The sequence below is a fragment of the Lonchura striata genome, chromosome 13, assembly GCF_046129695.1.
Source record: "Lonchura striata isolate bLonStr1 chromosome 13, bLonStr1.mat, whole genome shotgun sequence".
NCBI lineage: Eukaryota > Metazoa > Chordata > Aves > Passeriformes > Estrildidae > Lonchura > Lonchura striata.
In genome coordinates, this window is record NC_134615.1 from 15782989 (window position 1) to 15801537 (window position 18549).

At 64.8% G+C, this 18549-nt stretch overlaps 5 protein-coding genes across 8 annotated transcripts; 3 read left to right on the forward strand and 2 right to left on the reverse strand.

Annotated features, from left to right (window-relative positions):
- Window positions 1-778: 778 nt before the first annotated feature.
- BCAR1 (BCAR1 scaffold protein, Cas family member) lies at window positions 779-7554 on the forward strand. Of its 2 annotated transcripts, XM_021535206.2 has the most exons (7): window positions 779-852; window positions 1678-2367; window positions 3574-3735; window positions 3973-4077; window positions 4485-5633; window positions 5824-5913; window positions 6249-7554. In XM_021535206.2, the coding sequence occupies exons 1-7, from the start codon at window positions 841-843 to the stop codon at window positions 6762-6764; spliced, it is 2724 nt and encodes a 907-aa protein (XP_021390881.2). In that variant the 5' UTR covers window positions 779-840; the 3' UTR covers window positions 6765-7554. The 2 variants fall into 2 exon arrangements, with proteins under 2 accessions (XP_021390881.2, XP_031361684.2); XM_031505824.2 differs by lacking the exon at window positions 779-852 and having other exon boundaries at window positions 1618-2367.
- Window positions 7555-7984: 430 nt separating this feature from the next.
- LOC110472999 (putative D-lactate dehydrogenase, mitochondrial) lies at window positions 7985-9128 on the reverse strand. Of its 2 annotated transcripts, XM_021535208.3 has the most exons (4): window positions 8926-9128; window positions 8699-8811; window positions 8290-8431; window positions 7985-8208 (listed from the first exon to the last, which is right to left on the reverse strand). In XM_021535208.3, the coding sequence occupies exons 1-4, from the start codon at window positions 9037-9039 to the stop codon at window positions 8029-8031; spliced, it is 549 nt and encodes a 182-aa protein (XP_021390883.3). In that variant the 5' UTR covers window positions 9040-9128; the 3' UTR covers window positions 7985-8028. The 2 variants fall into 2 exon arrangements, with proteins under 2 accessions (XP_021390883.3, XP_021390882.3); XM_021535207.3 differs by having other exon boundaries at window positions 7985-8431.
- Window positions 9129-9663: 535 nt separating this feature from the next.
- Window positions 9664-11831, reverse strand: LOC110476244 (chymotrypsinogen 2). Of its 2 annotated transcripts, none has more exons than XM_077786226.1 (7): window positions 11765-11831; window positions 11540-11643; window positions 11342-11421; window positions 11150-11228; window positions 10463-10643; window positions 9931-10064; window positions 9664-9857 (listed from the first exon to the last, which is right to left on the reverse strand). In XM_077786226.1, exons 1-7 carry the CDS (start codon window positions 11829-11831, stop codon window positions 9684-9686), a joined length of 819 nt encoding a protein of 272 aa, XP_077642352.1. In that variant the 3' UTR covers window positions 9664-9683. The 2 variants fall into 2 exon arrangements, with proteins under 2 accessions (XP_077642352.1, XP_077642351.1); XM_077786225.1 differs by having other exon boundaries at window positions 11756-11831.
- Window positions 11832-12525: 694 nt separating this feature from the next.
- On the forward strand, window positions 12526-14669 carry LOC144247036 (chymotrypsinogen 2-like). Its single transcript, XM_077786227.1, has 7 exons — window positions 12526-12592; window positions 12714-12817; window positions 12924-13003; window positions 13117-13195; window positions 13702-13882; window positions 14269-14402; window positions 14476-14669. Exons 1-7 carry the CDS (start codon window positions 12526-12528, stop codon window positions 14647-14649), a joined length of 819 nt encoding a protein of 272 aa, XP_077642353.1. The 3' UTR covers window positions 14650-14669.
- A 596-nt stretch (window positions 14670-15265) lies between these two features.
- On the forward strand, window positions 15266-18368 carry LOC110476269 (putative D-lactate dehydrogenase, mitochondrial). The gene is made up of 11 exons (XM_021541078.3): window positions 15266-15407; window positions 15521-15633; window positions 15902-16043; window positions 16125-16266; window positions 16534-16693; window positions 16771-16970; window positions 17049-17177; window positions 17464-17591; window positions 17670-17760; window positions 17848-17959; window positions 18033-18368. Exons 1-11 carry the CDS (start codon window positions 15294-15296, stop codon window positions 18196-18198), a joined length of 1497 nt encoding a protein of 498 aa, XP_021396753.1. The 5' UTR covers window positions 15266-15293; the 3' UTR covers window positions 18199-18368.
- The last annotated feature ends 181 nt before the right edge of the window (window positions 18369-18549 follow it).

Here is an 18549-nt window from a genome sequence, read left to right on the forward strand (position 1 = left end):
GCCATGGTATGCTACATGTGCCAAGGTGTGCCATGTGAGCCATAGCACCTACACTACCCATCACCTTCCCCTTGTATCCCCCTGCTATTACACACCACCCCAGTACACCCCAGTACACCTCAGTACACCCCAGAACTCCCCAGTGACCTGTTAGCCTTTATTGCACAACCATTGCACACGTGTTACACACCCGCTAACCTTTAATGACCTTGTACCATTTCACACCTATTGCAGAGCCCGTCTCCTTCATTTGCACATTGCATACAGCCTTTGTTACACACCAAGTGCAGGCTCACTACAACACCTGCTGCACACGCTTCAGTGCACACCTGTTGCACGCCTGTTCCTCTCCCCTTACCCTTTGTCGCACTTGGTCACAAACCTTGGCCAGTGTCACACCCCCTTGGCCAGTGTCACACCCCTTTGGCCGCTGTCCCACCACTTTGGCACCTGTCCCACCCCCTTGGCCAGTGTCCCACCCCCTTGGCCAGTGTCCCACCCCCTTGGCCAGTGTCCCACCCCTTTGGCCGCTGTCCCACCCCTTTGGCCGCTGTCCCACCGTTTCACTCCCCTCACCCTCACCTCACGTCGCTCACCCCGGCCCTGTGCCCGCCCCGCCCCTCACGGGCGGCCCCGCCCCTTTCCCGCCCATCGGGCGTGGCCCCGCCCCCGGGCGGGCTCAGCCAATGGGGGCGGGCGGAGCGGCCGGGCCGGGCGCGCGCGGCGCTATAACGATCCCTACGGCGCCGCCGCCGCCCGCGCGCCCCGGCCCCGCCGCCCCCGGCCCGGCCCGGCCCGGCCCCCGGCCCCGCACCCGGCCCGGAGCGGCCCCGCGGGAAGATGAACTACCTGGTGAGCGGGGGCACGGGGCAGGGCACGGGGCGTGTGCGGGGACAGGTAGGGCGCGGGGGAACGGCTGCTGGGGGGCCCTGCTGGAGGAGGAGGAGGAGGAGGAGGAGGAGGAGGAAGGCCTCAGCCCCCGCACCCTCGGCCCGGGCACGGCCTCTCCCGTGCGGCCGATCCCACTGCCGTGACCTTGGCCGAGCTCCCCCGCTCCGAGCCGGCCGGGCCTTGCCTGCCCCCCTCCCTCCCGGCGGGTCAGGGCGCCGCGGGACTCGCGGGGCCCAGCGGGGCCGGGGGCCTCCCCAGGCCTCCGCCCCACCGGGCGGGGCGGCACCGGCGGCGGGCAGGGCCGCGGGGCAGCGGGAGTCCGGCCCTGCCGTCCCGGGCGAGCCGCGGCCCGTCCCGCCGCCGCGGCCCCGAGCAGCGCTGGCAGGTGCCGCCGGGGCCCGGCTCGGGGACCCCGCGGGGCGGAAGGGGCCCGGGACCGACGGCGGGTGCCGAGCGACGGCCACGGCCGCGGCTGACTCACCGCCCCGGCACTTCCTCCCAGCCGGCGAGGGAAGGGGCGGGAGAGGCAGAGGAGGCCCCCCGAAACCGGGGAGGCGGAAGGGCCCGGCCCCTTCCCAGCACCTCCTCTGGGAAGGGTGGGTTTTGCTCCAGCGAGGATCCCGCGGTGGCCGGAACGGGGAGCTCCAGCTGGCGGGAGCCGAGCGGCGAAGCCCCCGGCCCGCGGGGCTCCGTCCCGGTGCTGAGCTGCCGCCCCGCATCGCCGGGATGACGCCCCACCGGCCGGCGGGGCCCGGCTCACCGCCCCGGCGCGGGGCTCTCTTCCAGAACGTGCTGGCCAAGGCGCTGTACGACAACGTGGCCGAGTCCCCGGACGAGCTCTCCTTCCGCAAGGGCGACATCATGACGGTGCTGGAGCGCAACACGCAGGGGCTGGATGGCTGGTGGCTCTGCTCGCTCCATGGCCGGCAGGGCATCGTTCCCGGGAACCGCCTCAAGATTCTCGTGGGGATGTACGACAAGAAGCAGCCGCAGCAGCAGGCGCCTGCCCCGGCACAGGGGCAGGCACCACCGCAGCCATCTGTACCCCAGCCAGCTCTGCCCTTCCACCACCAAGGGGGCTACACCCCGCTGTCATCTGCCTCGCAGTACACCCCCATGCACCCTGCTTATGGCCCCCAAGGGGACAATGTCTATCTGATGCCAGTCCCCAACAAGGGACAGCAGGGTCTGTACCCGGGCTCAGCACCCACTGGACAGTTTCCTCCTGCCCCAGCTAAGCAGCCTTCCACTTACCCGAAGCAGGCACCTCCCCATACCTTCCCAAACCCCAGCCAAGAAATCTACCAGGTTCCCCCCTCCCTGGGCCAGGCAGCAGAGGCGTACCCAGGGGGCTCTGCCAGTCCCCCCCAGGATGTCTACCAGGTTCCTCCCTCAGCTGGTCAGGCTCAAGAAATCTACCAGGTGCCACCGTCATTGGACATGAGGAGCTGGGAAGGGCACAAGCCCCAGGGAAAGGTAGGATGGCGAGACTGGAGTGGGAGTGTGTTGTGTTTGTGGGGTGCTCTGTGGTCCAGGGGTACAAGTGGGTGGCAGAGCTTGGGCTTCTCAGCTTGCTACGCTTGGAACAAGCAGCATATGTGCCCATTGCTGGGGTTGTGTGGGTATCTTTGCCCACACTGCTGGCAGGAGTGGGTGCACTGGAGAGTCCCTGCAGTGGCTGAGGTGCCCTGGTTGGTGGGAGCTATCCCTCTTGGGGCTGGCACAGCATTCAGCACTCTGGTCCTTGTGGTCTCTTATATGGGCTCTGCTGGTATCACCCAGGGCATGGCAGTGTGTTTGGTATGGGCACAGAGTGTTGGTAAGCCAAGAGCTATTTTGGAATGCCAGGTGTTGGAGCTGTGGAAGGAGCTGTGGTACCCAGCACAATGCTGTGAGATTTTGTTCCTCCTGGGAGCGTGCACAGGAACAGACAGGCAGAGCCAGCATTTCCTGACTGTGCCAGGCAGCCTGCAGTACTTGCTAGGTACACTGGTGAGGGAAGGGTGAGCCACCAGGCTGTCCCCAGCATGGAACCTAACGGCTCCATCCTGGACACCAGCCTGCTTCTGGCTCTGCCCCTACCCTGGCACGTCATCCCCGGGAAGAGGAGTGAGGTGCTTTCAGTATCGTGTTTTCCAGGAAGGCTACTCCAACTCATACCCCTGGGAAGCAGGCAGTGAGGGGAGGGAGCTGCCAAATCACAGCCAGGGCACAAGGAACATCCGAAAAGGAAGAAACCGGCCCAACACCTCAGCCCTCCTTGGCATTGGTTGGGCAGGGTGCCATTACCCTCTGGGTTTGGTTATTTTCCGCTCTGGTGTCACCATGAAACGACCCGTTCAGGCACAGAGCTGTGGGTCGGGAGGGATCTCCGGGCGCTGGCAGACCCCAGCCCATGCCTGGATCGGCCATTGCTCTCTGCGTGCCACGGCTGTGCCGGCCGGGCTTTGTCTCTCGCTGAGACTCTACGCCGCTATAAATAACCGGTGATATCATCCCGGCACCGCCGCAGCCCGGCCGGGGAGCGCCCTCCCGTGGCACCGGGCACACCCTAACTCCAGGCAGCCCGGTACGGAATCCAGCAGCCGTGCTCTCTCTGGCCCCGTTGCCGGGTTTTGAGGGAATGATGCAGGGTGGGAGATGCTCAGTAATGCCCACATCATGTCTTTTCCCTCTTTTCAGGTGCTGGTGCCCACCCGTGTGGGCCAGGTGTATGTCTATGATTCCCCCAAGGGTGAGCAGGTTGAGTACGATTTCCCTCGCCACCTGATCTCCACGGGCTCCCAGGAGATCTATGATGTGCCACCTGTCCGAGGAGGGGTCCCGAGCCAGTTCAGCCAGGAGGTGAGGCTGCTTGGGATGTCAGGGGGACATTTCTGTTTCTGCTCTTAAGAATTGGAGATCATCCCCAGGTCACTATGGATCTCCAGGTCACTGCCTGAGATCCATACCAGGCTAAATTGCACCCAAAACTATACTTCATGGACCTCAGTGCTGCTTCTGAGCACCTCAGCTGGTCCCTGAGGGGAGGTGGGTGGCCACACCATCTCTGACACGTCATCCTGTGTTCCCCCTCTCCAGGTCTATGACACTCCTCCCATGGCAGTGAAGGGTCCCAATGGGCAGGACCCAGGGCAAGAGATCTACGACGTGCCCCCCAGCGTGGAGAAGAACTTGCACCAAACTGTAAGTGCTGCTGGGAAGCTCCCAGCTTTGTGTAAGAATGGCAGACAGATTTTTACACGGAGAAAAGTAATTTACTAGATCAGTCTCCCCAGAGATGTGGTGATGTCCCTGGCACTGGAGGCTTTCAGAATGCCAAGGAATGGGTTGCTGGATGTTCACATCCAGGGGATGAGGTTGGACCAGATGATCTTTCAAAGTCCCTTCTAACCTGGGCTGCTTTATGATTTTTTGCTTCCTGTCCCAAAGGGCAGGGGCACCCCTGGGGTGCATGGCTTCATCCCAGGGCCATCTTGAATGCTCAGTGCTGTCACTTGCATGCTCTGCAGCTTGGGGCAGCCAGCCTGCATCTCCACACCTACCCCAGGCTGCCTCTCCCTGCTGACAGTGCCACTGCTCTGCCCTTGCAGGTGTACGATGTCCCCCCCTCAGTGAGCAAGGACGTGCCCGATGGCCCAGCACGGGAGGAGACCTACGATGTGCCACCCGCCTTCGCCAAGCAGAAAACCTTCGACCCCTCCCGCCACCCCCTCATCCTGGCCCAGCAGGAGCCCTACTTGCCAGAGGATGTCTATGATGTGCCCCCGACAGCTGGGAAAGGTGCTCCTGAGCTGCCACTCTCCCACGAGATCTATGATGTGCCCCCCAGCCTCAAGAAGCTGGGGGGATCCACCTTCCCCTCCCAGGAGGTGTATGATGTGCCCCGGGACCTGCACGCCCCAGGCAAGGGCTCTGTGGACACGGAGGGCGAGTACATCTACGACGTCCCACCACAAGTAGACCGCGAGGCCAAGGGTGCTGATGCCAAGCGCCTCTCGGCTTCCAGCACAGGCAGCACCCGCAGCAACATCTCCACATCCTCGCTGGACGTGGTGCCTGTGAAGGAGCCGGCTAAGGGAGCCGGCAAGGAGTTCTCCCTGGACTTGGATGCCGCCATGGAGACACTGGCCAAGCTCCAGAGTGGCGTCAGCAGCGCTGTCTCCTACCTCATGTCCTTTATCAGCACCAACTGGCGCAACCCCGAGCACATGGAGGCCAATGCTGCCAACATCCGTGGGGCAGCCGACGGTGTCCGGACAGCCCTCCGGGACCTGCTGGAGTTTGCCCGGGGGGCAGTGGGCAATGCTGCCCAGGCCTCTGACCGTTCCCTCTACACCAAGCTCAGCAAGCAGCTACAGAAGATGGAGGAGGTCTACCAGGCCCTGGCAAGGCACGGCCAAGCGCTGGACGCTTGCCACTGGGCTCCCAGTGCTCTGGCCAGCAGCAAGCTGGGCACAGATGACTTGGAGCACTTCATCATGCACTCACGTGGTGTTCCTGATGACACTAAGCAGTTGGCTTCCTTCCTGCACGGCAATGCCTCCCTTCTCTTCAAACGGACAAAGCCGGTGGTGGAGAGTGGTGGCCATGGGCCCCCTCACCCCTCCGACAAAGCCAGCAGCATCCAGTCACGGCCCCTGCCCTCCCCTCCGAAGTTGCTGGCCCAGGAGTCACCTGACGGGCCCTACGAGAACAGCGAGAGCGGCTGGATGGAGGATTATGACTATGTCCATCTCCAGGTGGGCATGGGTATGGGGGCTGCTTCCCACAGGGAGCCTTTATGTCTCTGTCACAGGGGGAATTAGGCAGCTCTGCTTCTGCCTATGTTTTGCTCTTACCCTCCAGCTTGAGGGCTTTGTGGACCAGGGCAGGTGGAGGCTCTCTGGTAAGGCTGATGTTACTGACCCCTTCCATGTCATGCCCCTGCAGGGCAAGGAGGAGTTTGAGAAGACCCAGAAGGAGCTGCTGGAGAAAGGCAACATCATCCGGCAGAACAAGGACCAGCTGGAGCACCAGCAGGTAAGGGCACTGGGGCCTGCAGGTGGGTGCTGCTGTGCACAGGGCCCTGTGTCTTGCTTCTGTTGTAACCTCTGCTGCTGGTCTGACCACAGCCTTCCATGGATGTTCTCATATTGTGTTCTACCTTGCCTTTCATACCAGTGCTATGCCAGTAAAGAGGGGAGTAGGCACCATGATCCCAGAGAGGAGCCTGGCATGGCTGTCCTGGGTCTGGTGCTGTCTCTCACTGTGTTCCCTGGGGCTGGTGGCCCATGGCCACCTGTGCTGGTGGCTCCATGGAGGGGAGCAGGTGCTGGATCAATGGCCACCCTGCCCCATGCCTGTCTCTCCCACAGCTGAAGCAGTTTGAGCGGCTGGAGCAGGAGGTGACGCGCCCCATCGACAACGACTTGTCCAACTGGAGCCCCCCCCAGCACTACAGCCCCGCGCGGGGTGGTGGGACACTGTGTCCTGCTGACCGCCAACTCCTCCTCTTCTACCTGGAGCAGTGCGAGGCCAACCTCACCACGCTCACCAACGCTGTTGATGCCTTCTTCACTGCTGTCAGCACCAACCAACCTCCCAAGATCTTCGTGGCCCATAGCAAGTTTGTCATCCTCAGTGCCCACAAGCTTGTCTTTATTGGGGACACGCTGTCCCGCCAGGCCAAGGCCCAGGACGTCCAGCACAAGGTGATGCACTACAGCAACCTCCTCTGTGAGATGCTCAAGGAGATTGTGATGACCACCAAGGCTGCTGCCCTTCACTACCCATCTCCTTCTGCCTCCAAGGACATGGTGGAGCGTGTCAAGGACCTCGCCAACAGCACACAGCAGTTCAGGATGGTGCTGGGCCAGCTGGCAGCCATGTGATGGCCTCAGAACCACTGTCCCCTCTCTCTGGTCCCCATCCCTAGACATACATTTCCCTCCATGCAAGTCCTCTCCACCTGGTGTAAGCAGACATGTACATAGAGACTCCCACATGCACCGGGGGGCTGGGGCTCTGTGGGAACAGAGGTGAGGGGCTGCAGCCATCATACCCCTTCCTCCTCCCTCTGGCCAGGGGCCAGGAATGGTTTGAGCTGTGCCCATAATGAAGCAAAGCTGGGAGATGGATCTATTTCCATTCCTTCCCCACTCTCCTCTCTCCATACAAAACTGGCAGCCAGTTCTGGGCTGAAGGGCATGGGGCCATGTCCCTGGTGAGTCAAGGATGTGGCTGGCAAATTGAGATGCCCTTTGTGGCTGCTGTGCATGCTGTGGCTGCTCTGCTCTCGGGAGGACTCTACGGTGCACTCTGGAGAACTCCATGGTGGCCAGGAGATTCTAACGGTGTGGAAGCCATCCTCTGTGATGGTGGGACAGAGTGACAGAAATGGGTTGTACTGTCCCCTTGTGTGCTGGAGGCTGGGGATAGGGGTCCCCATGGGGTTTAGGGGTGGTGGGGAGCCGCTGGGGCAGGAAGGGGCTAACTTGTGCGTTCTCACGTCTCGGGTTGTGCTACAGTACCAGCTATAACTGAAACGTGAACCAAAATTGGTGCCTTTTGAACACAGGGGAAGCTTCCGCTGGTTCCCGGAGCTACCACATGGCAGCTTGGCAGCCCCCTCAAAACTTGGCCCCAAGTCCCTCAGCAGTATAAAGACTTGCCTAGAAAACACCCCTTATCTCCTGGGTATCTGTGTGTGCCTGCTGTGGTGAGGGAGAGGCCTTGTGGCAGGGCTGGGGAGATCCTGCCCTCCTAGAAGATCTTCTATGCTTTGGAGACTGCTGGTGCATGGAGGGATGATGGGACACAAGGGATGGGCCTAGGAAGGTTGGGGGGAAATGAGGATTGGGGGTGGCAGGGCAAGGCACTGGGGCCACATGGCCCCAGAACCAGTATGAGTGTCCCTTAGCACTGTGCCAGGGGCCATGGTCACCATGGGACCTATGGGTTTGGTGTGGCAGAGAGGATGGTAGCACGTGATACCAAGCATTCCTGGTCCTGGCTATCCATCCCTTCCAAAACCTCAGGAACCATGGCAGCCTCAGTCCTAGAGGTACCTCTGCTGCTGCCCTGCAATCACCACACCTATGGACACGCCACAATCCGCAGCTCAAGTCTCTTCTCATCACCACACCCTACATTATGTCACCCCAGCCCCAGGACTCCCCCCACACCCACGGTACCGACAGGGAACCAGAGCCCGGTGCCACGCAGGTGCTTATTGAGGGCCTTGCGGGTGACACCGGGCTCCACGGTCACCGAGAAGTCCTCGAGGCTCAGCTCTGCGATGGCGTCCATGCGGCTCAGGTCAAAGCAGACACCGCCCTGGCACAGGGGCACCTGAGAGTCTGGGCACGGCCGGGCACCGAGAGCCCCTGGGGGCCAGAGGTGCCGGGGAGCCGATACCTGCACGGCATTGACGCCTCCTTCCAGGCCGGTACCGGTGCCAAAGGGCACCATGGGCACCCGGCGGCGGTGACACAGGGCTGCCAGCTCCTGCACCTGCCCCACCGCCTGGGGCCACACCACGGCGTCCGGGGGGGCACAGCTGGGGGACAGGCAGCACCACTGACCGACTGACTTCACCGCTTCAGCCTCCCTCCGCATGGCCCTTCCCCAGCCTGGACTTGTCACAGGGCCCTTCCCTTCCCCTCGGCCCCTTGTCCACCCAAGTATTTCCCATCCTCGGGCCCGGCCCCTCCCCTGTGCCCCTTCCCCTTCCAGTGGCTCCTGCCTTCCCCGGTCTCCTCCCTTCCCTGTGCCCCTTCCCACGGTCCTTCCCCTCCCCAGGGCTCCCGGCTCCGGGGGCACTCACGGGTGCATGGACTCATCGTGGCCGTGCTGCTCCCGCACCGCGGTGGCCGTGGAGACATTGGGGGTCCCGACCACGGCCCTCAGGGCCTCCACGAAGTCAGGGGGCAGCGGGGGCTGCGGGGGCAACAACGGGGACGCGTCAGGGATGCCCTGGGGAGGGTCTGGTCGCGGCCACGAGGCCAAGTGGCCGCGTCAGGACCTGAGTGGCCCTTGGAGCCCCGGCCCCACCTTGGAGCAGCAGCTGCGGCGCCCCAGGGCTGCCGCCAGCGCCAGCACCCTCCGCAGGGCCATGTTGCAACGGGACAAGAACGGGAACACGGGAACTGCACAGGACCGGGACATCGCCCTCCCCCGCAGCCTGTCCGTCCCTCCCCCACACCGACACCTTAAGGTGGCTCCAGCCACACGCGGCTGTGGCCCTGGCGGAGGGACCTGCCTCCCACCAGTGCCTCTGCTCGTGTTCCCGTGCTGTCCCCTGCCCGGCGCACTCACTGCATTCACCGCGGCCCCACCCTCACGGTGTCCCCGTGCCTGCTCAAGTGTCCCAGCAGCTGCTCAGGGCTCCATGACCCCATAGGAGACCACACGTCCCCACGCTCCTCCCCGCCCAGGCAGGAGTCACCGTGTCCCCCCGTCCATCTGTCCCCATTCTCGGTCAGGGGTCCCCATGCCCCCTGTCCCTCTGTTCCCATGCGCAGCCAGGTTTCCCCATTCAGGCACAGGAGTCACCGTGTTCCCTGTCCATCTGTCCCCTTTCCCAGCCAGGTGTGCCCATGTCCCCCTGTCCATCTGTCCCCTTTCCCAGCCAGGTGTCCCCATGCCGCTCTGCGCTCCTGGACAGGTGTCCCCATGCCCAGAGAACTGACCCCAGCCCATGCCCCATCCTCAGCCGGGGCTCTCCCGGCCACCCGCCTGCCCCGTGCCCCGCTCCCGTCCGTCCCCGCACGGTGACAAGGACACCAAGTGTGCTCCGGGGGTTGCAGCGTTTATTGCAGGCCTCCGTTGGCCTCGAGGATGGAGTCGATCCAGTTGCGGAGCTTGGTGACGCGGGCGTACACGCCGGGCGTCTTGGTGTCGCAGGTGCTGCTGCCCCAGGAGACGATGCCCACCAGGTTCCAGGCGCCGTCCCTCTGGCACACCAGCGGGCCCCCGGAGTCGCCCTGCACGGGGCAGCGGGTGAGCGCCGGGGCGGGGCCCGGGGCCGCGGCGGCAGCGGGGGCCGGGGGCACGTACCATGCAGGAAGAGGCTCCGTCGGCGCCGGCACAGACCATCACGTCGCGGATGCGGAAGCCCCAGAACTCCTTGCACTGGGCGTTGGTGAGCAGGGGCACAGCCGCCTGCTGCAGCACCGCCGGCGTGTCCGAGGCTGCGGGGAGCGGGGGGCGTCAGCGCCGCCACCGGCACCGGGAGCGGACCGGGAATGGGGAAAGGGCTGGGACGGGGAGGGCGGGACGAGGAGGACAGGACCGCGATGACGGTGGAGATGGGGACAGGACTGGGTCAGCGTTGGGGATTGGTGATGGCAATGAGGGATGGGACTGGGACAAGGATGGGGATATGGGAACGGGATGGAGATTCAGATTCAGATTTGCATGGGGATCTGGATGGATGGGAGATTGACATGAGCGTTATGATTCAGATGAGCACAGGGACTAACCATATGGATGAGGAAGTGGACAGGAAAGACAGCGGACAAGGACGGGGATGGGTATTTGGATGAGGCAGGGGACAGGAATGGGGATGGGGACAAGAAGGTGCAGTTACCGCTGGAGTCAGTGAGCCCCCAGCCAGTGGTGACGCAGGTCATTCCCCCCGGGAATTCGTCAGTGGCCGCGGGCAGGCAGACGGGGGACACGCGATCCGACAGCTGCGCCGGAGTGGCCAGTTTGATCAGGGTGATGTCGTCGTGGATGGTCAGCATGTTGAACCTGGGGTTCTTGAAGACCTGAAGCACGCAGCACGGCTCTCAGCACCTGCAGCCCCTGCCAGCGTGCCAGGCACTGGACACTCCACAGGGATCAGCAGGGACCTTGGGGACCAATGGGAACCCCGGGGGTGGCTCCTCTGGGTCCCATGATGGAAGGGTGTCTGCGTTGCAGGGCTCAGTCCCTGGAACGCTGGGAACAGGGCTGCCTCAGGTCACGTCCCCTGCCCTGTGATGAAATGGACCCTGAGGCCTGAACCCCTATCCCTTGGGAGCTCCTGGGAACATGGGGACATCTAGGGGACCTGACCTGAGGGATGAGTGGCAGCAGGGACACCCAGGGGATTGCAGTGCAGAGATGTGGGACACCATGGACAGCCCAGGGAACCCTGACCCTCGGGATAAGCGGAACTGGGGCCTCCTCAGGAACACAAACCCCAGGACAAGGAGGACCCGGACATAAGCCCCCAGGCCGCCCGTGGTGGCTGCGGGATCCCGCAGGCACACGGACCCCGCCCTGGAGGTACCTTCTCGATTTTCAGTTCCTGCTGATCAGGCCCGGGTGCGTCCTGGTCGTAGGCGCCCACCACCACGGTGTCGGTTTTCCTGGGCACAGGCAGGCACTGAGCACGGGACACCGGCACGGGGACCGCGGGTTCCCTGGGCACCCTGTGCCCGTGCCCAGCCCCGGCCCGGCCGGCAGCAGAGCCGGTGCCTACCTGACGCCGCAGTGGGCAGCGGTGACCACCCAGTTCTCGCTGATCAGGGACCCGCCGCAGAAGTGGAAGCCGTTGTTGCGCTGGCGGGGAGAGCCGCCCTCAGCACCCGGCACCGCCGCCGGCACCGCCGCCGGCGTGCCCCGTGCCCGGCCCCCACACGGCACCCAGCCCTGCCCCCGGCCCGCCTCGGGCTCTCACCTGGAGGGACACCTGCCATGGCCAGGACCCTGGCACCGCCGCCTCCCCGTTGACGATGCGGTTGTAGCCACGGATGACGGGTGGGATGGCGGGCACGCCGCAGTCTGCGGGGCACAGGCGGCCGTGGGACGGCGGCTCCGGCCACCCCGGCCCCGTGTCCCCAACCCACCGCTCCTGCCCGCCCCACCCCGAGCCCGCCCTGCCAAGCCCCACCACCCCACGCACTCTCAGGGACGGTGGCATGGGCAAAGCCCGCCAGCGCCAGGCAGCTCAACACCCACAGCAGAGCCATTGCCACTTTGCGAGGACAGACCTGCCTGACACCTAGTGACTCTTATATACACCCCTGGCCACCTCCCACTGCCGCTGGCCTTGCCACCGTGGCCTTGGGAGATAGTGTGGTGGCTGGAAATTCTCCAGGAAATAGCCTGGGAGCATCGCACCTGGAGCCTTTATCCTTGGATATGGCTGTGGGGCAGTACTGGCCTGGACTAAATGCTGTCTTTAAATGTGCTTGGACTCATTCCAGTTGGCCCATGTCCTTCATAATTGGGGTCCTAGAGCTGGACACAGCACTGCATGCATGGTCTCAGCATAGTGGAGTAGAGGAGCAGAATCCCCTCCCTTGACGTGCTGCTCAGGTTGCTGCAGTTGTAGCCAAAGATATGGTGGGGTTTTCTGGGCTGCCTGCATACTTTGTCATGGAGTGGTGGACTTTGGAAATACCACAGAGTTCTTCTAGGGCTGGGTCTGCAGAGCCGTTTCAGGCTACCACTCAGATAAGGGTCCATATAGAGGTCCAGGTGCCTGGGACACCAAGGTGTTGGATGCGAAGGTTCCAGCACTGGCAAGATGCCGATGGCACCATATCTGCTGCCACACTATCTCCCAAGGCCACGGTGGCAAGGCCAGCGGCAGTGGGAGGTGGCCAGGGGTGCATATAAGAGTCACTAGGTGTCAGGCAGGTCTGTCCTCGCAAAGTGGCAATGGCTCTGCTGTGGGTGTTGAGCTGCCTGGTGCTGGCGGGCTTTGCCCATGCCGCCGTCCCTGAGAGTGCGTGGGGTGGTGGGGCTTGGCAGGGCGGGCTCGGGGTGGGGCGGGCAGGAGCGGTGGGTTGGGGACACGGGGCCGGGGTGGCCGGAGCCGCCGTCCCACGGCCGCCTGTGCCCCGCAGACTGCGGCGTGCCCGCCATCCCGCCCGTCATCCGTGGCTACAACCGCATCGTCAACGGGGAGGCGGCGGTGCCAGGGTCCTGGCCATGGCAGGTGTCCCTCCAGGTGAGAGCCCGAGGCGGGCCGGGGGCAGGGCTGGGTGCCGTGTGGGGGCCGGGCACGGGGCACACCGGCGGCGGTGCCGGGTGCTGAGGGCGGCTCTCCCCGCCAGCGCAACAACGGCTTCCACTTCTGCGGCGGGTCCCTGATCAGCGAGAACTGGGTGGTCACCGCTGCCCACTGCGGCGTCAGGTAGGCACCGGCTCTGCTGCCGGCCGGGCCGGGGCTGGGCACGGGCACAGGGTGCCCAGGGAACCCGCGGTCCCCGTGCCGGTGTCCCGTGCTCAGTGCCTGCCTGTGCCCAGGAAAACCGACACCGTGGTGGTGGGCGCCTACGACCAGGACGCACCCGGGCCTGATCAGCAGGAACTGAAAATCGAGAAGGTACCTCCAGGGCGGGGTCCGTGTGCCTGCGGGATCCCGCGGCCACCACGGGCGGCCTGGGGGCTTATGTCCGGGTCCCCCTTGTCCTGGGGTTTGTGTTCCTGAGGAGGCCCCAGTTCCGCTTATCCCGAGGGTCAGGGTTCCCTGGGCTGTCCATGGTGTCCCACATCTCTGCACTGCAATCCCCTGGATGTCCCTGCTGCCACTCATCCCTCAGGTCAGGTCCCCTGGATGTCCCCATGTTCCCCGGAGCTCCCAAGGGATAGGGGTTCAGGCCTCAGGGTCCATTTCATCACAGGGCAGGGGACGTGACCTGGGGCAGCCCTGTTCCCAGTGTTCCAGGGACTGAGCCCTGCAACGCAGACACCCTTCCATCATGGGATCCACAGGAGCCACCCCCAGGGTTCCCATTGGTCCCCAAGGTCCCTGCTGATCCCTGTGGAGTGTCCAGTGCCCGGCACGCTGGCAGGGGCTGCAGGTGCTGAGAGCCGTGCTGCGTGCTTCAGGTCTTCAAGAACCCCAGGTTCAACATGCTGACCATCCACGACGACATCACCCTGATCAAACTGGCCACTCCGGCGCAGCTGTCAGATCGCGTGTCCCCCGTCTGCCTGCCTGCGGCCACTGACGAATTCCCGGGGGGAATGACCTGCGTCACCACTGGCTGGGGGCTCACTGACTCCAGCGGTAACTGCACCTTCTTGTCCCCATCCCCATTCCTGTCCCCTGCCTCATCCCCGTCCTTGTCCGCTGTCTTTCCTGTCCACTTCCTCATCCATATGGCTAGTCCCTGTGCTCATCTGAATCATAACGCTCATGTCAATCTCCCATCCATCCAGATCCCCATGCAAATCTGAATCTGAATCTCCATCCCGTTCCCATATCCCCATCCTTGTCCCAGTCCCATCCCTCATTGCCATCACCAATCCCCAACGCTGACCCAGTCCTGTCCCCATCTCCACCGTCATCGCGGTCCTGTCCTCCTCGTCCCGCCCTCCCCGTCCCAGCCCTTTCCCCATTCCCGGTCCGCTCCCGGTGCCGGTGGCGGCGCTGACGCCCCCCGCTCCCCGCAGCCTCGGACACGCCGGCGGTGCTGCAGCAGGCGGCTGTGCCCCTGCTCACCAACGCCCAGTGCAAGGAGTTCTGGGGCTTCCGCATCCGCGACGTGATGGTCTGTGCCGGCGCCGACGGAGCCTCTTCCTGCATGGTACGTGCCCCCGGCCCCCGCTGCCGCCGCGGCCCCGGGCCCCGCCCCGGCGCTCACCCGCTGCCCCGTGCAGGGCGACTCCGGGGGCCCGCTGGTGTGCCAGAGGGACGGCGCCTGGAACCTGGTGGGCATCGTCTCCTGGGGCAGCAGCACCTGCGACACCAAGACGCCCGGCGTGTACGCCCGCGTCACCAAGCTCCGCAACTGGATCGACTCCATCCTCGAGGCCAACGGAGGCCTGCAATAAACGCTGCAACCCCCGGAGCACACTTGGTGTCCTTGTCACCGTGCGGGGACGGACGGGAGCGGGGCACGGGGCAGGCGGGTGGCCGGGAGAGCCCCGGCTGAGGATGGGGCATGGGCTGGGGTCAGTTCTCTGGGCATGGGGACACCTGTCCAGGAGCGCAGAGCGGCATGGGGACACCTGGCTGGGAAAGGGGACAGATGGACAGGGGGACATGGGCACACCTGGCTGGGAAGGGGGACAGATGGACAGGGAACACGGTGACTCCTGTGCCTGAATGGGGAAACCTGGCTGCGCATGGGAACAGAGGGACAGGGGGCATGGGGACCCCTGACCGAGAATGGGGACAGATGGACGGGCGGACACGGTGACTCCTGCCTGGGCGGGGAGGAGCGTGGGGACGTGTGGTCTCCTATGGGGTCATGGAGCCCTGAGCAGCTGCTGGGAGACTTGAGCAGGCATGGGGACACCGTGAGGGTGGGGCCGCGGTGAATGCAGTGAGTGCGCCGGGCAGGGGACAGCACGGGAACACGAGCAGAGGCACTGGTGGGAGGCAGGTCCCTCCGCCAGGGCCACAGCCGCGTGTGGCTGGAGCCACCTTAAGGTGTCGGTGTGGGGGAGGGACGGACAGGCTGCGGGGGAGGGCGATGTCCCGGTCCTGTGCAGTTCCCGTGTTCCCGTTCTTGTCCCGTTGCAACATGGCCCTGCGGAGGGTGCTGGCGCTGGCGGCAGCCCTGGGGCGCCGCAGCTGCTGCTCCAAGGTGGGGCCGGGGCTCCAAGGGCCACTCAGGTCCTGACGCGGCCACTTGGCCTCGTGCCCGCACCAGACCCTCCCCAGGGCATCCCTGACGCGTCCCCGTTGTTGCCCCCGCAGCCCCCGCTGCCCCCTGACTTCGTGGAGGCCCTGAGGGCCGTGGTCGGGACCCCCAATGTCTCCACGGCCACCGCGGTGCGGGAGCAGCACGGCCACGATGAGTCCATGCACCCGTGAGTGCCCCCGGAGCCGGGAGCCCTGGGGAGGGGAAGGACCGTGGGAAGGGGCACAGGGAAGGGAGGAGACCGGGGAAGGCAGGAGCCACTGGAAGGGGAAGGGGCACAGGGGAGGGGCCGGGCCCGAGGATGGGAAATACTTGGGTGGACAAGGGGCCGAGGGGAAGGGAAGGGCCCTGTGACAAGTCCCAGGCTGGGGAAGGGCCATGCGGAGGGAGGCTGAGGTGGTGAAGTCAGTCGGTCAGTGGTGCTGCCTGTCCCCCAGCTGTGCCCCCCCGGACGCCGTGGTGTGGCCCCAGGCGGTGGGGCAGGTGCAGGAGCTGGCAGCCCTGTGTCACCACCGCCGGGTGCCCATGGTGCCCTTCGGCACCGGTACCGGCCTGGAAGGAGGCGTCAATGCCGTGCAGGTATCGGCTCCCCGGCACCTCTGGCCCCCAGGGGCTCTCGGTGCCCGGCCGTGCCCAGACTCTCAGGTGCCCCTGTGCCAGGGCGGTGTCTGCTTTGACCTGAGCCGCATGGACGCCATCGCAGAGCTGAGCCTCGAGGACTTCTCGGTGACCGTGGAGCCCGGTGTCACCCGCAAGGCCCTCAATAAGCACCTGCGTGGCACCGGGCTCTGGTTCCCTGTCGGTACCGTGGGTGTGGGGGCAGTCATGGGGCTGGGGACAGTTATGGAGGTCTGGGGATTCCTTTAGGCACGGGCCTTGTGGGAATGTTGGGAGTGATATGGTGTCCACAGGTATGCTGTGCTCCCAGGGGTGCCCATGTGAAAGGAATTGCCATGGCCCCATTGCTCTTGGGAATGCCCATAATTTTGCTGCAGTTGAAGTCACAGTGGTGTCCATGTGGGAATGGACACCATCCCACCTGCTTCCCCTGCCCGTTCCCTGCTTGCAGACCCTGGGGCAGACGCCTCGCTGTGTGGCATGGCGGCCACGGGCGCCTCGGGCACCAACGCGGTGCGCTACGGCACCATGCGCCCCAACGTGCTCAACCTGCGCGTGGTGCTGCCGGACGGGCGCCTGCTGCACACCGCCGGCCCCGGGCGCCAGCCCAGGTGGGCGCTGGGAGGCCGGGGGTCTGTGCTGGGCTGGCCATGTGCCACGTGGCCGCCTGCTCACCAGCTCTGTGCAGGAAGCGGGCGGCCGGCTACGACCTGACCTCGCTCTTCGTGGGCTCTGAGGGCACCCTGGGCTTCCTGACTCAGGCCACGCTGCGCCTGCACCCGCTGCCCGAGGCCACTGCTGTCACCATTGCCTCCTTCCCTGGCGTGGGGGCAGCCGTGGCTTGCACCGTCCAGGTGCTGCAGGCCGCCGTGCCTGTGGCCCGTATTGGTGAGTGCTCACAGCCAGAGGTGGGACTGGGGATCCAGGTGCTGGTGCTGGAGCTCAACACTCCCTCCTTCCACCCAGAGTTCCTGGATGAGGTGATGGCAGATGCCTGCAGCCGCTTCAGCGGGATGGGGCTGCCCGTGGCAGCCACGCTCCTCCTGGAGGTGCACGGCTCCCGGTGTAGCCTGGCTGAGCAGCAGCAGCAGATGGGTATGGCCTGGAATAGGAGGAGGAGAGGGGACCAGCAATGGATGCTTGGGATGGGGACCAGGAAGACACTAGGGTGAGGGAGGGGTGATCTGGGGATCTGCTGAGGGGCTCATGAACATGGGATAGGGGGGACTAGGGGTGTCACAGGGTGGTAGACGGGGACCAAGAGACAAGGGACAGAGGAACCGGGAGTATCCCAGGATGTGGGATGGGTCTCCAAGATGGGTAAGGGCTGGGTGCCTGGGGGTGCCGTGGGTCGTACCCCAGAGCTCCTGGTCACCATCAGAGGAGATCGTGCAACAGAACGGCGGCTCCAGCCTGGCCTGGGCGGAGGGGCTGGAGGAGCGCGAGCAGCTCTGGTCCATGCGCCACAATGCCTGGTACGCTGCCCTGGCCCTGCGGCCCGGCTGCCAGGTGAGGCACAAGGATGGGGATGATGGCAGCAGTGCCCATGGTGCTCTGAGTGCCACAGCTCTGCCCTCCCTGACCCAGGGCTACTCCACGGACGTCTGTGTGCCCATCTCCCGTCTGCCTGACGTGGTGGTGGAGACCAAGCAGGACCTGCAGGCCTCCAGCCTCACCGGTCAGCAGGGCCACAGCCCCCTGGGACAGAGGGGGTTGGGGGGCCACCATCCCCCATGCCACACCCATCTGACCCGTGGACTTGCAGGACCCATGGTGGGACATGTGGGTGATGGCAACTTCCACTGCATCCTTGTCTTCAACTCTCAAGACCCGGAGGAGGCCCAGCGCATCCACGCCTTCACCCAGCGCCTGGGCAGGTGGGGCCAGGGTGCTCTGGGGGGCTGGGACTGGATACAGAGATCCCATCTCCTGTTCCTCCCTGTCCCACAGGCGGGCACTGGCAGCCGGGGGCACCTGCACGGGGGAGCACGGTGTGGGGCTGGGCAAGCGGGCACTGCTGCAGGAGGAGCTGGGCCAGGAGGGCCTGGACACCCTGCGCTCCATCAAGGCTGCACTTGACCCCCACAACCTCATGAACCCCGGCAAGGTGCTCTGAGGGGGAGCACCAGCACTGAGCTGGCACTGGGGAGCCTCAGCCCCTGAAGTCAAGGCCAGGGTGGCCATGCTGCCCTGCAGTGCCACTGTGTGTGTCCTTACAAATCCCCCCCATCCCCACTTCTGAGGATCAGGGATTCTCAAACCCCCAATAAAGCCTTTGGACTCACACTATCCATGTGCTGCAAAGTTGTTTAGGGGGATAGGACCCTCCAGCCCCTTCCCAGGAGGTTCCTGACAGCACACACAGGGCAGGGCATCGTCAGGGTCCCACCTCAGTCACTTCCCCTGAGCTGCAGTGCTGCCGGTGCCAGGTGGGAGCTCCCTGGGACCTGCTGAGCACTACTGTGGC

Excerpts from the sequence above, each read along its gene's own strand:
- LOC110476269 (XM_021541078.3), top strand. The coding sequence starts at position 15,294 with ATGTCCCGGTCCTGTGCAGTTCCCGTGTTCCCGTTCTTGTCCCGTTGC. Across the intron at positions 15,634-15,901 it reads CACGATGAGTCCATGCACCC|CTGTGCCCCCCCGGACGCCG; the intron begins GTGAGTGCCCCC and ends CCTGTCCCCCAG. Across the intron at positions 16,267-16,533 it reads CGGGCTCTGGTTCCCTGTCG|ACCCTGGGGCAGACGCCTCG; the intron begins GTACCGTGGGTG and ends CCCTGCTTGCAG.
- LOC144247036 (XM_077786227.1), top strand. The coding sequence starts at position 12,526 with ATGGCTCTGCTGTGGGTGTTGAGCTGCCTGGTGCTGGCGGGCTTTGCC. Across the intron at positions 13,883-14,268 it reads GGGGCTCACTGACTCCAGCG|CCTCGGACACGCCGGCGGTG; the intron begins GTAACTGCACCT and ends CGCTCCCCGCAG. Across the intron at positions 14,403-14,475 it reads ACGGAGCCTCTTCCTGCATG|GGCGACTCCGGGGGCCCGCT; the intron begins GTACGTGCCCCC and ends TGCCCCGTGCAG.
- LOC110472999 (XM_021535207.3), bottom strand. The coding sequence starts at position 9,039 with ATGTCCCGGTCCTGTGCAGTTCCCGTGTTCCCGTTCTTGTCCCGTTGC. Across the intron at positions 8,812-8,925 it reads GCCGCAGCTGCTGCTCCAAG|CCCCCGCTGCCCCCTGACTT; the intron begins GTGGGGCCGGGG and ends TTGCCCCCGCAG. Across the intron at positions 8,432-8,698 it reads CACGATGAGTCCATGCACCC|CTGTGCCCCCCCGGACGCCG; the intron begins GTGAGTGCCCCC and ends CCTGTCCCCCAG.
- BCAR1 (XM_031505824.2), top strand. The coding sequence starts at position 1,618 with ATGACGCCCCACCGGCCGGCGGGGCCCGGCTCACCGCCCCGGCGCGGG. Across the intron at positions 3,736-3,972 it reads CGAGCCAGTTCAGCCAGGAG|GTCTATGACACTCCTCCCAT; the intron begins GTGAGGCTGCTT and ends CCCCCTCTCCAG. Across the intron at positions 5,634-5,823 it reads ATGACTATGTCCATCTCCAG|GGCAAGGAGGAGTTTGAGAA; the intron begins GTGGGCATGGGT and ends ATGCCCCTGCAG.
- LOC110476244 (XM_077786225.1), bottom strand. The coding sequence starts at position 11,831 with ATGGCTCTGCTGTGGGTGTTGAGCTGCCTGGCGCTGGCGGGCTTTGCC. Across the intron at positions 11,644-11,755 it reads CGTCCCTGAGAGTGCGTGGG|ACTGCGGCGTGCCCGCCATC; the intron begins GTGGTGGGGCTT and ends TGTGCCCCGCAG. Across the intron at positions 10,065-10,462 it reads GGGGCTCACTGACTCCAGCG|CCTCGGACACGCCGGCGGTG; the intron begins GTAACTGCACCT and ends CGCTCCCCGCAG.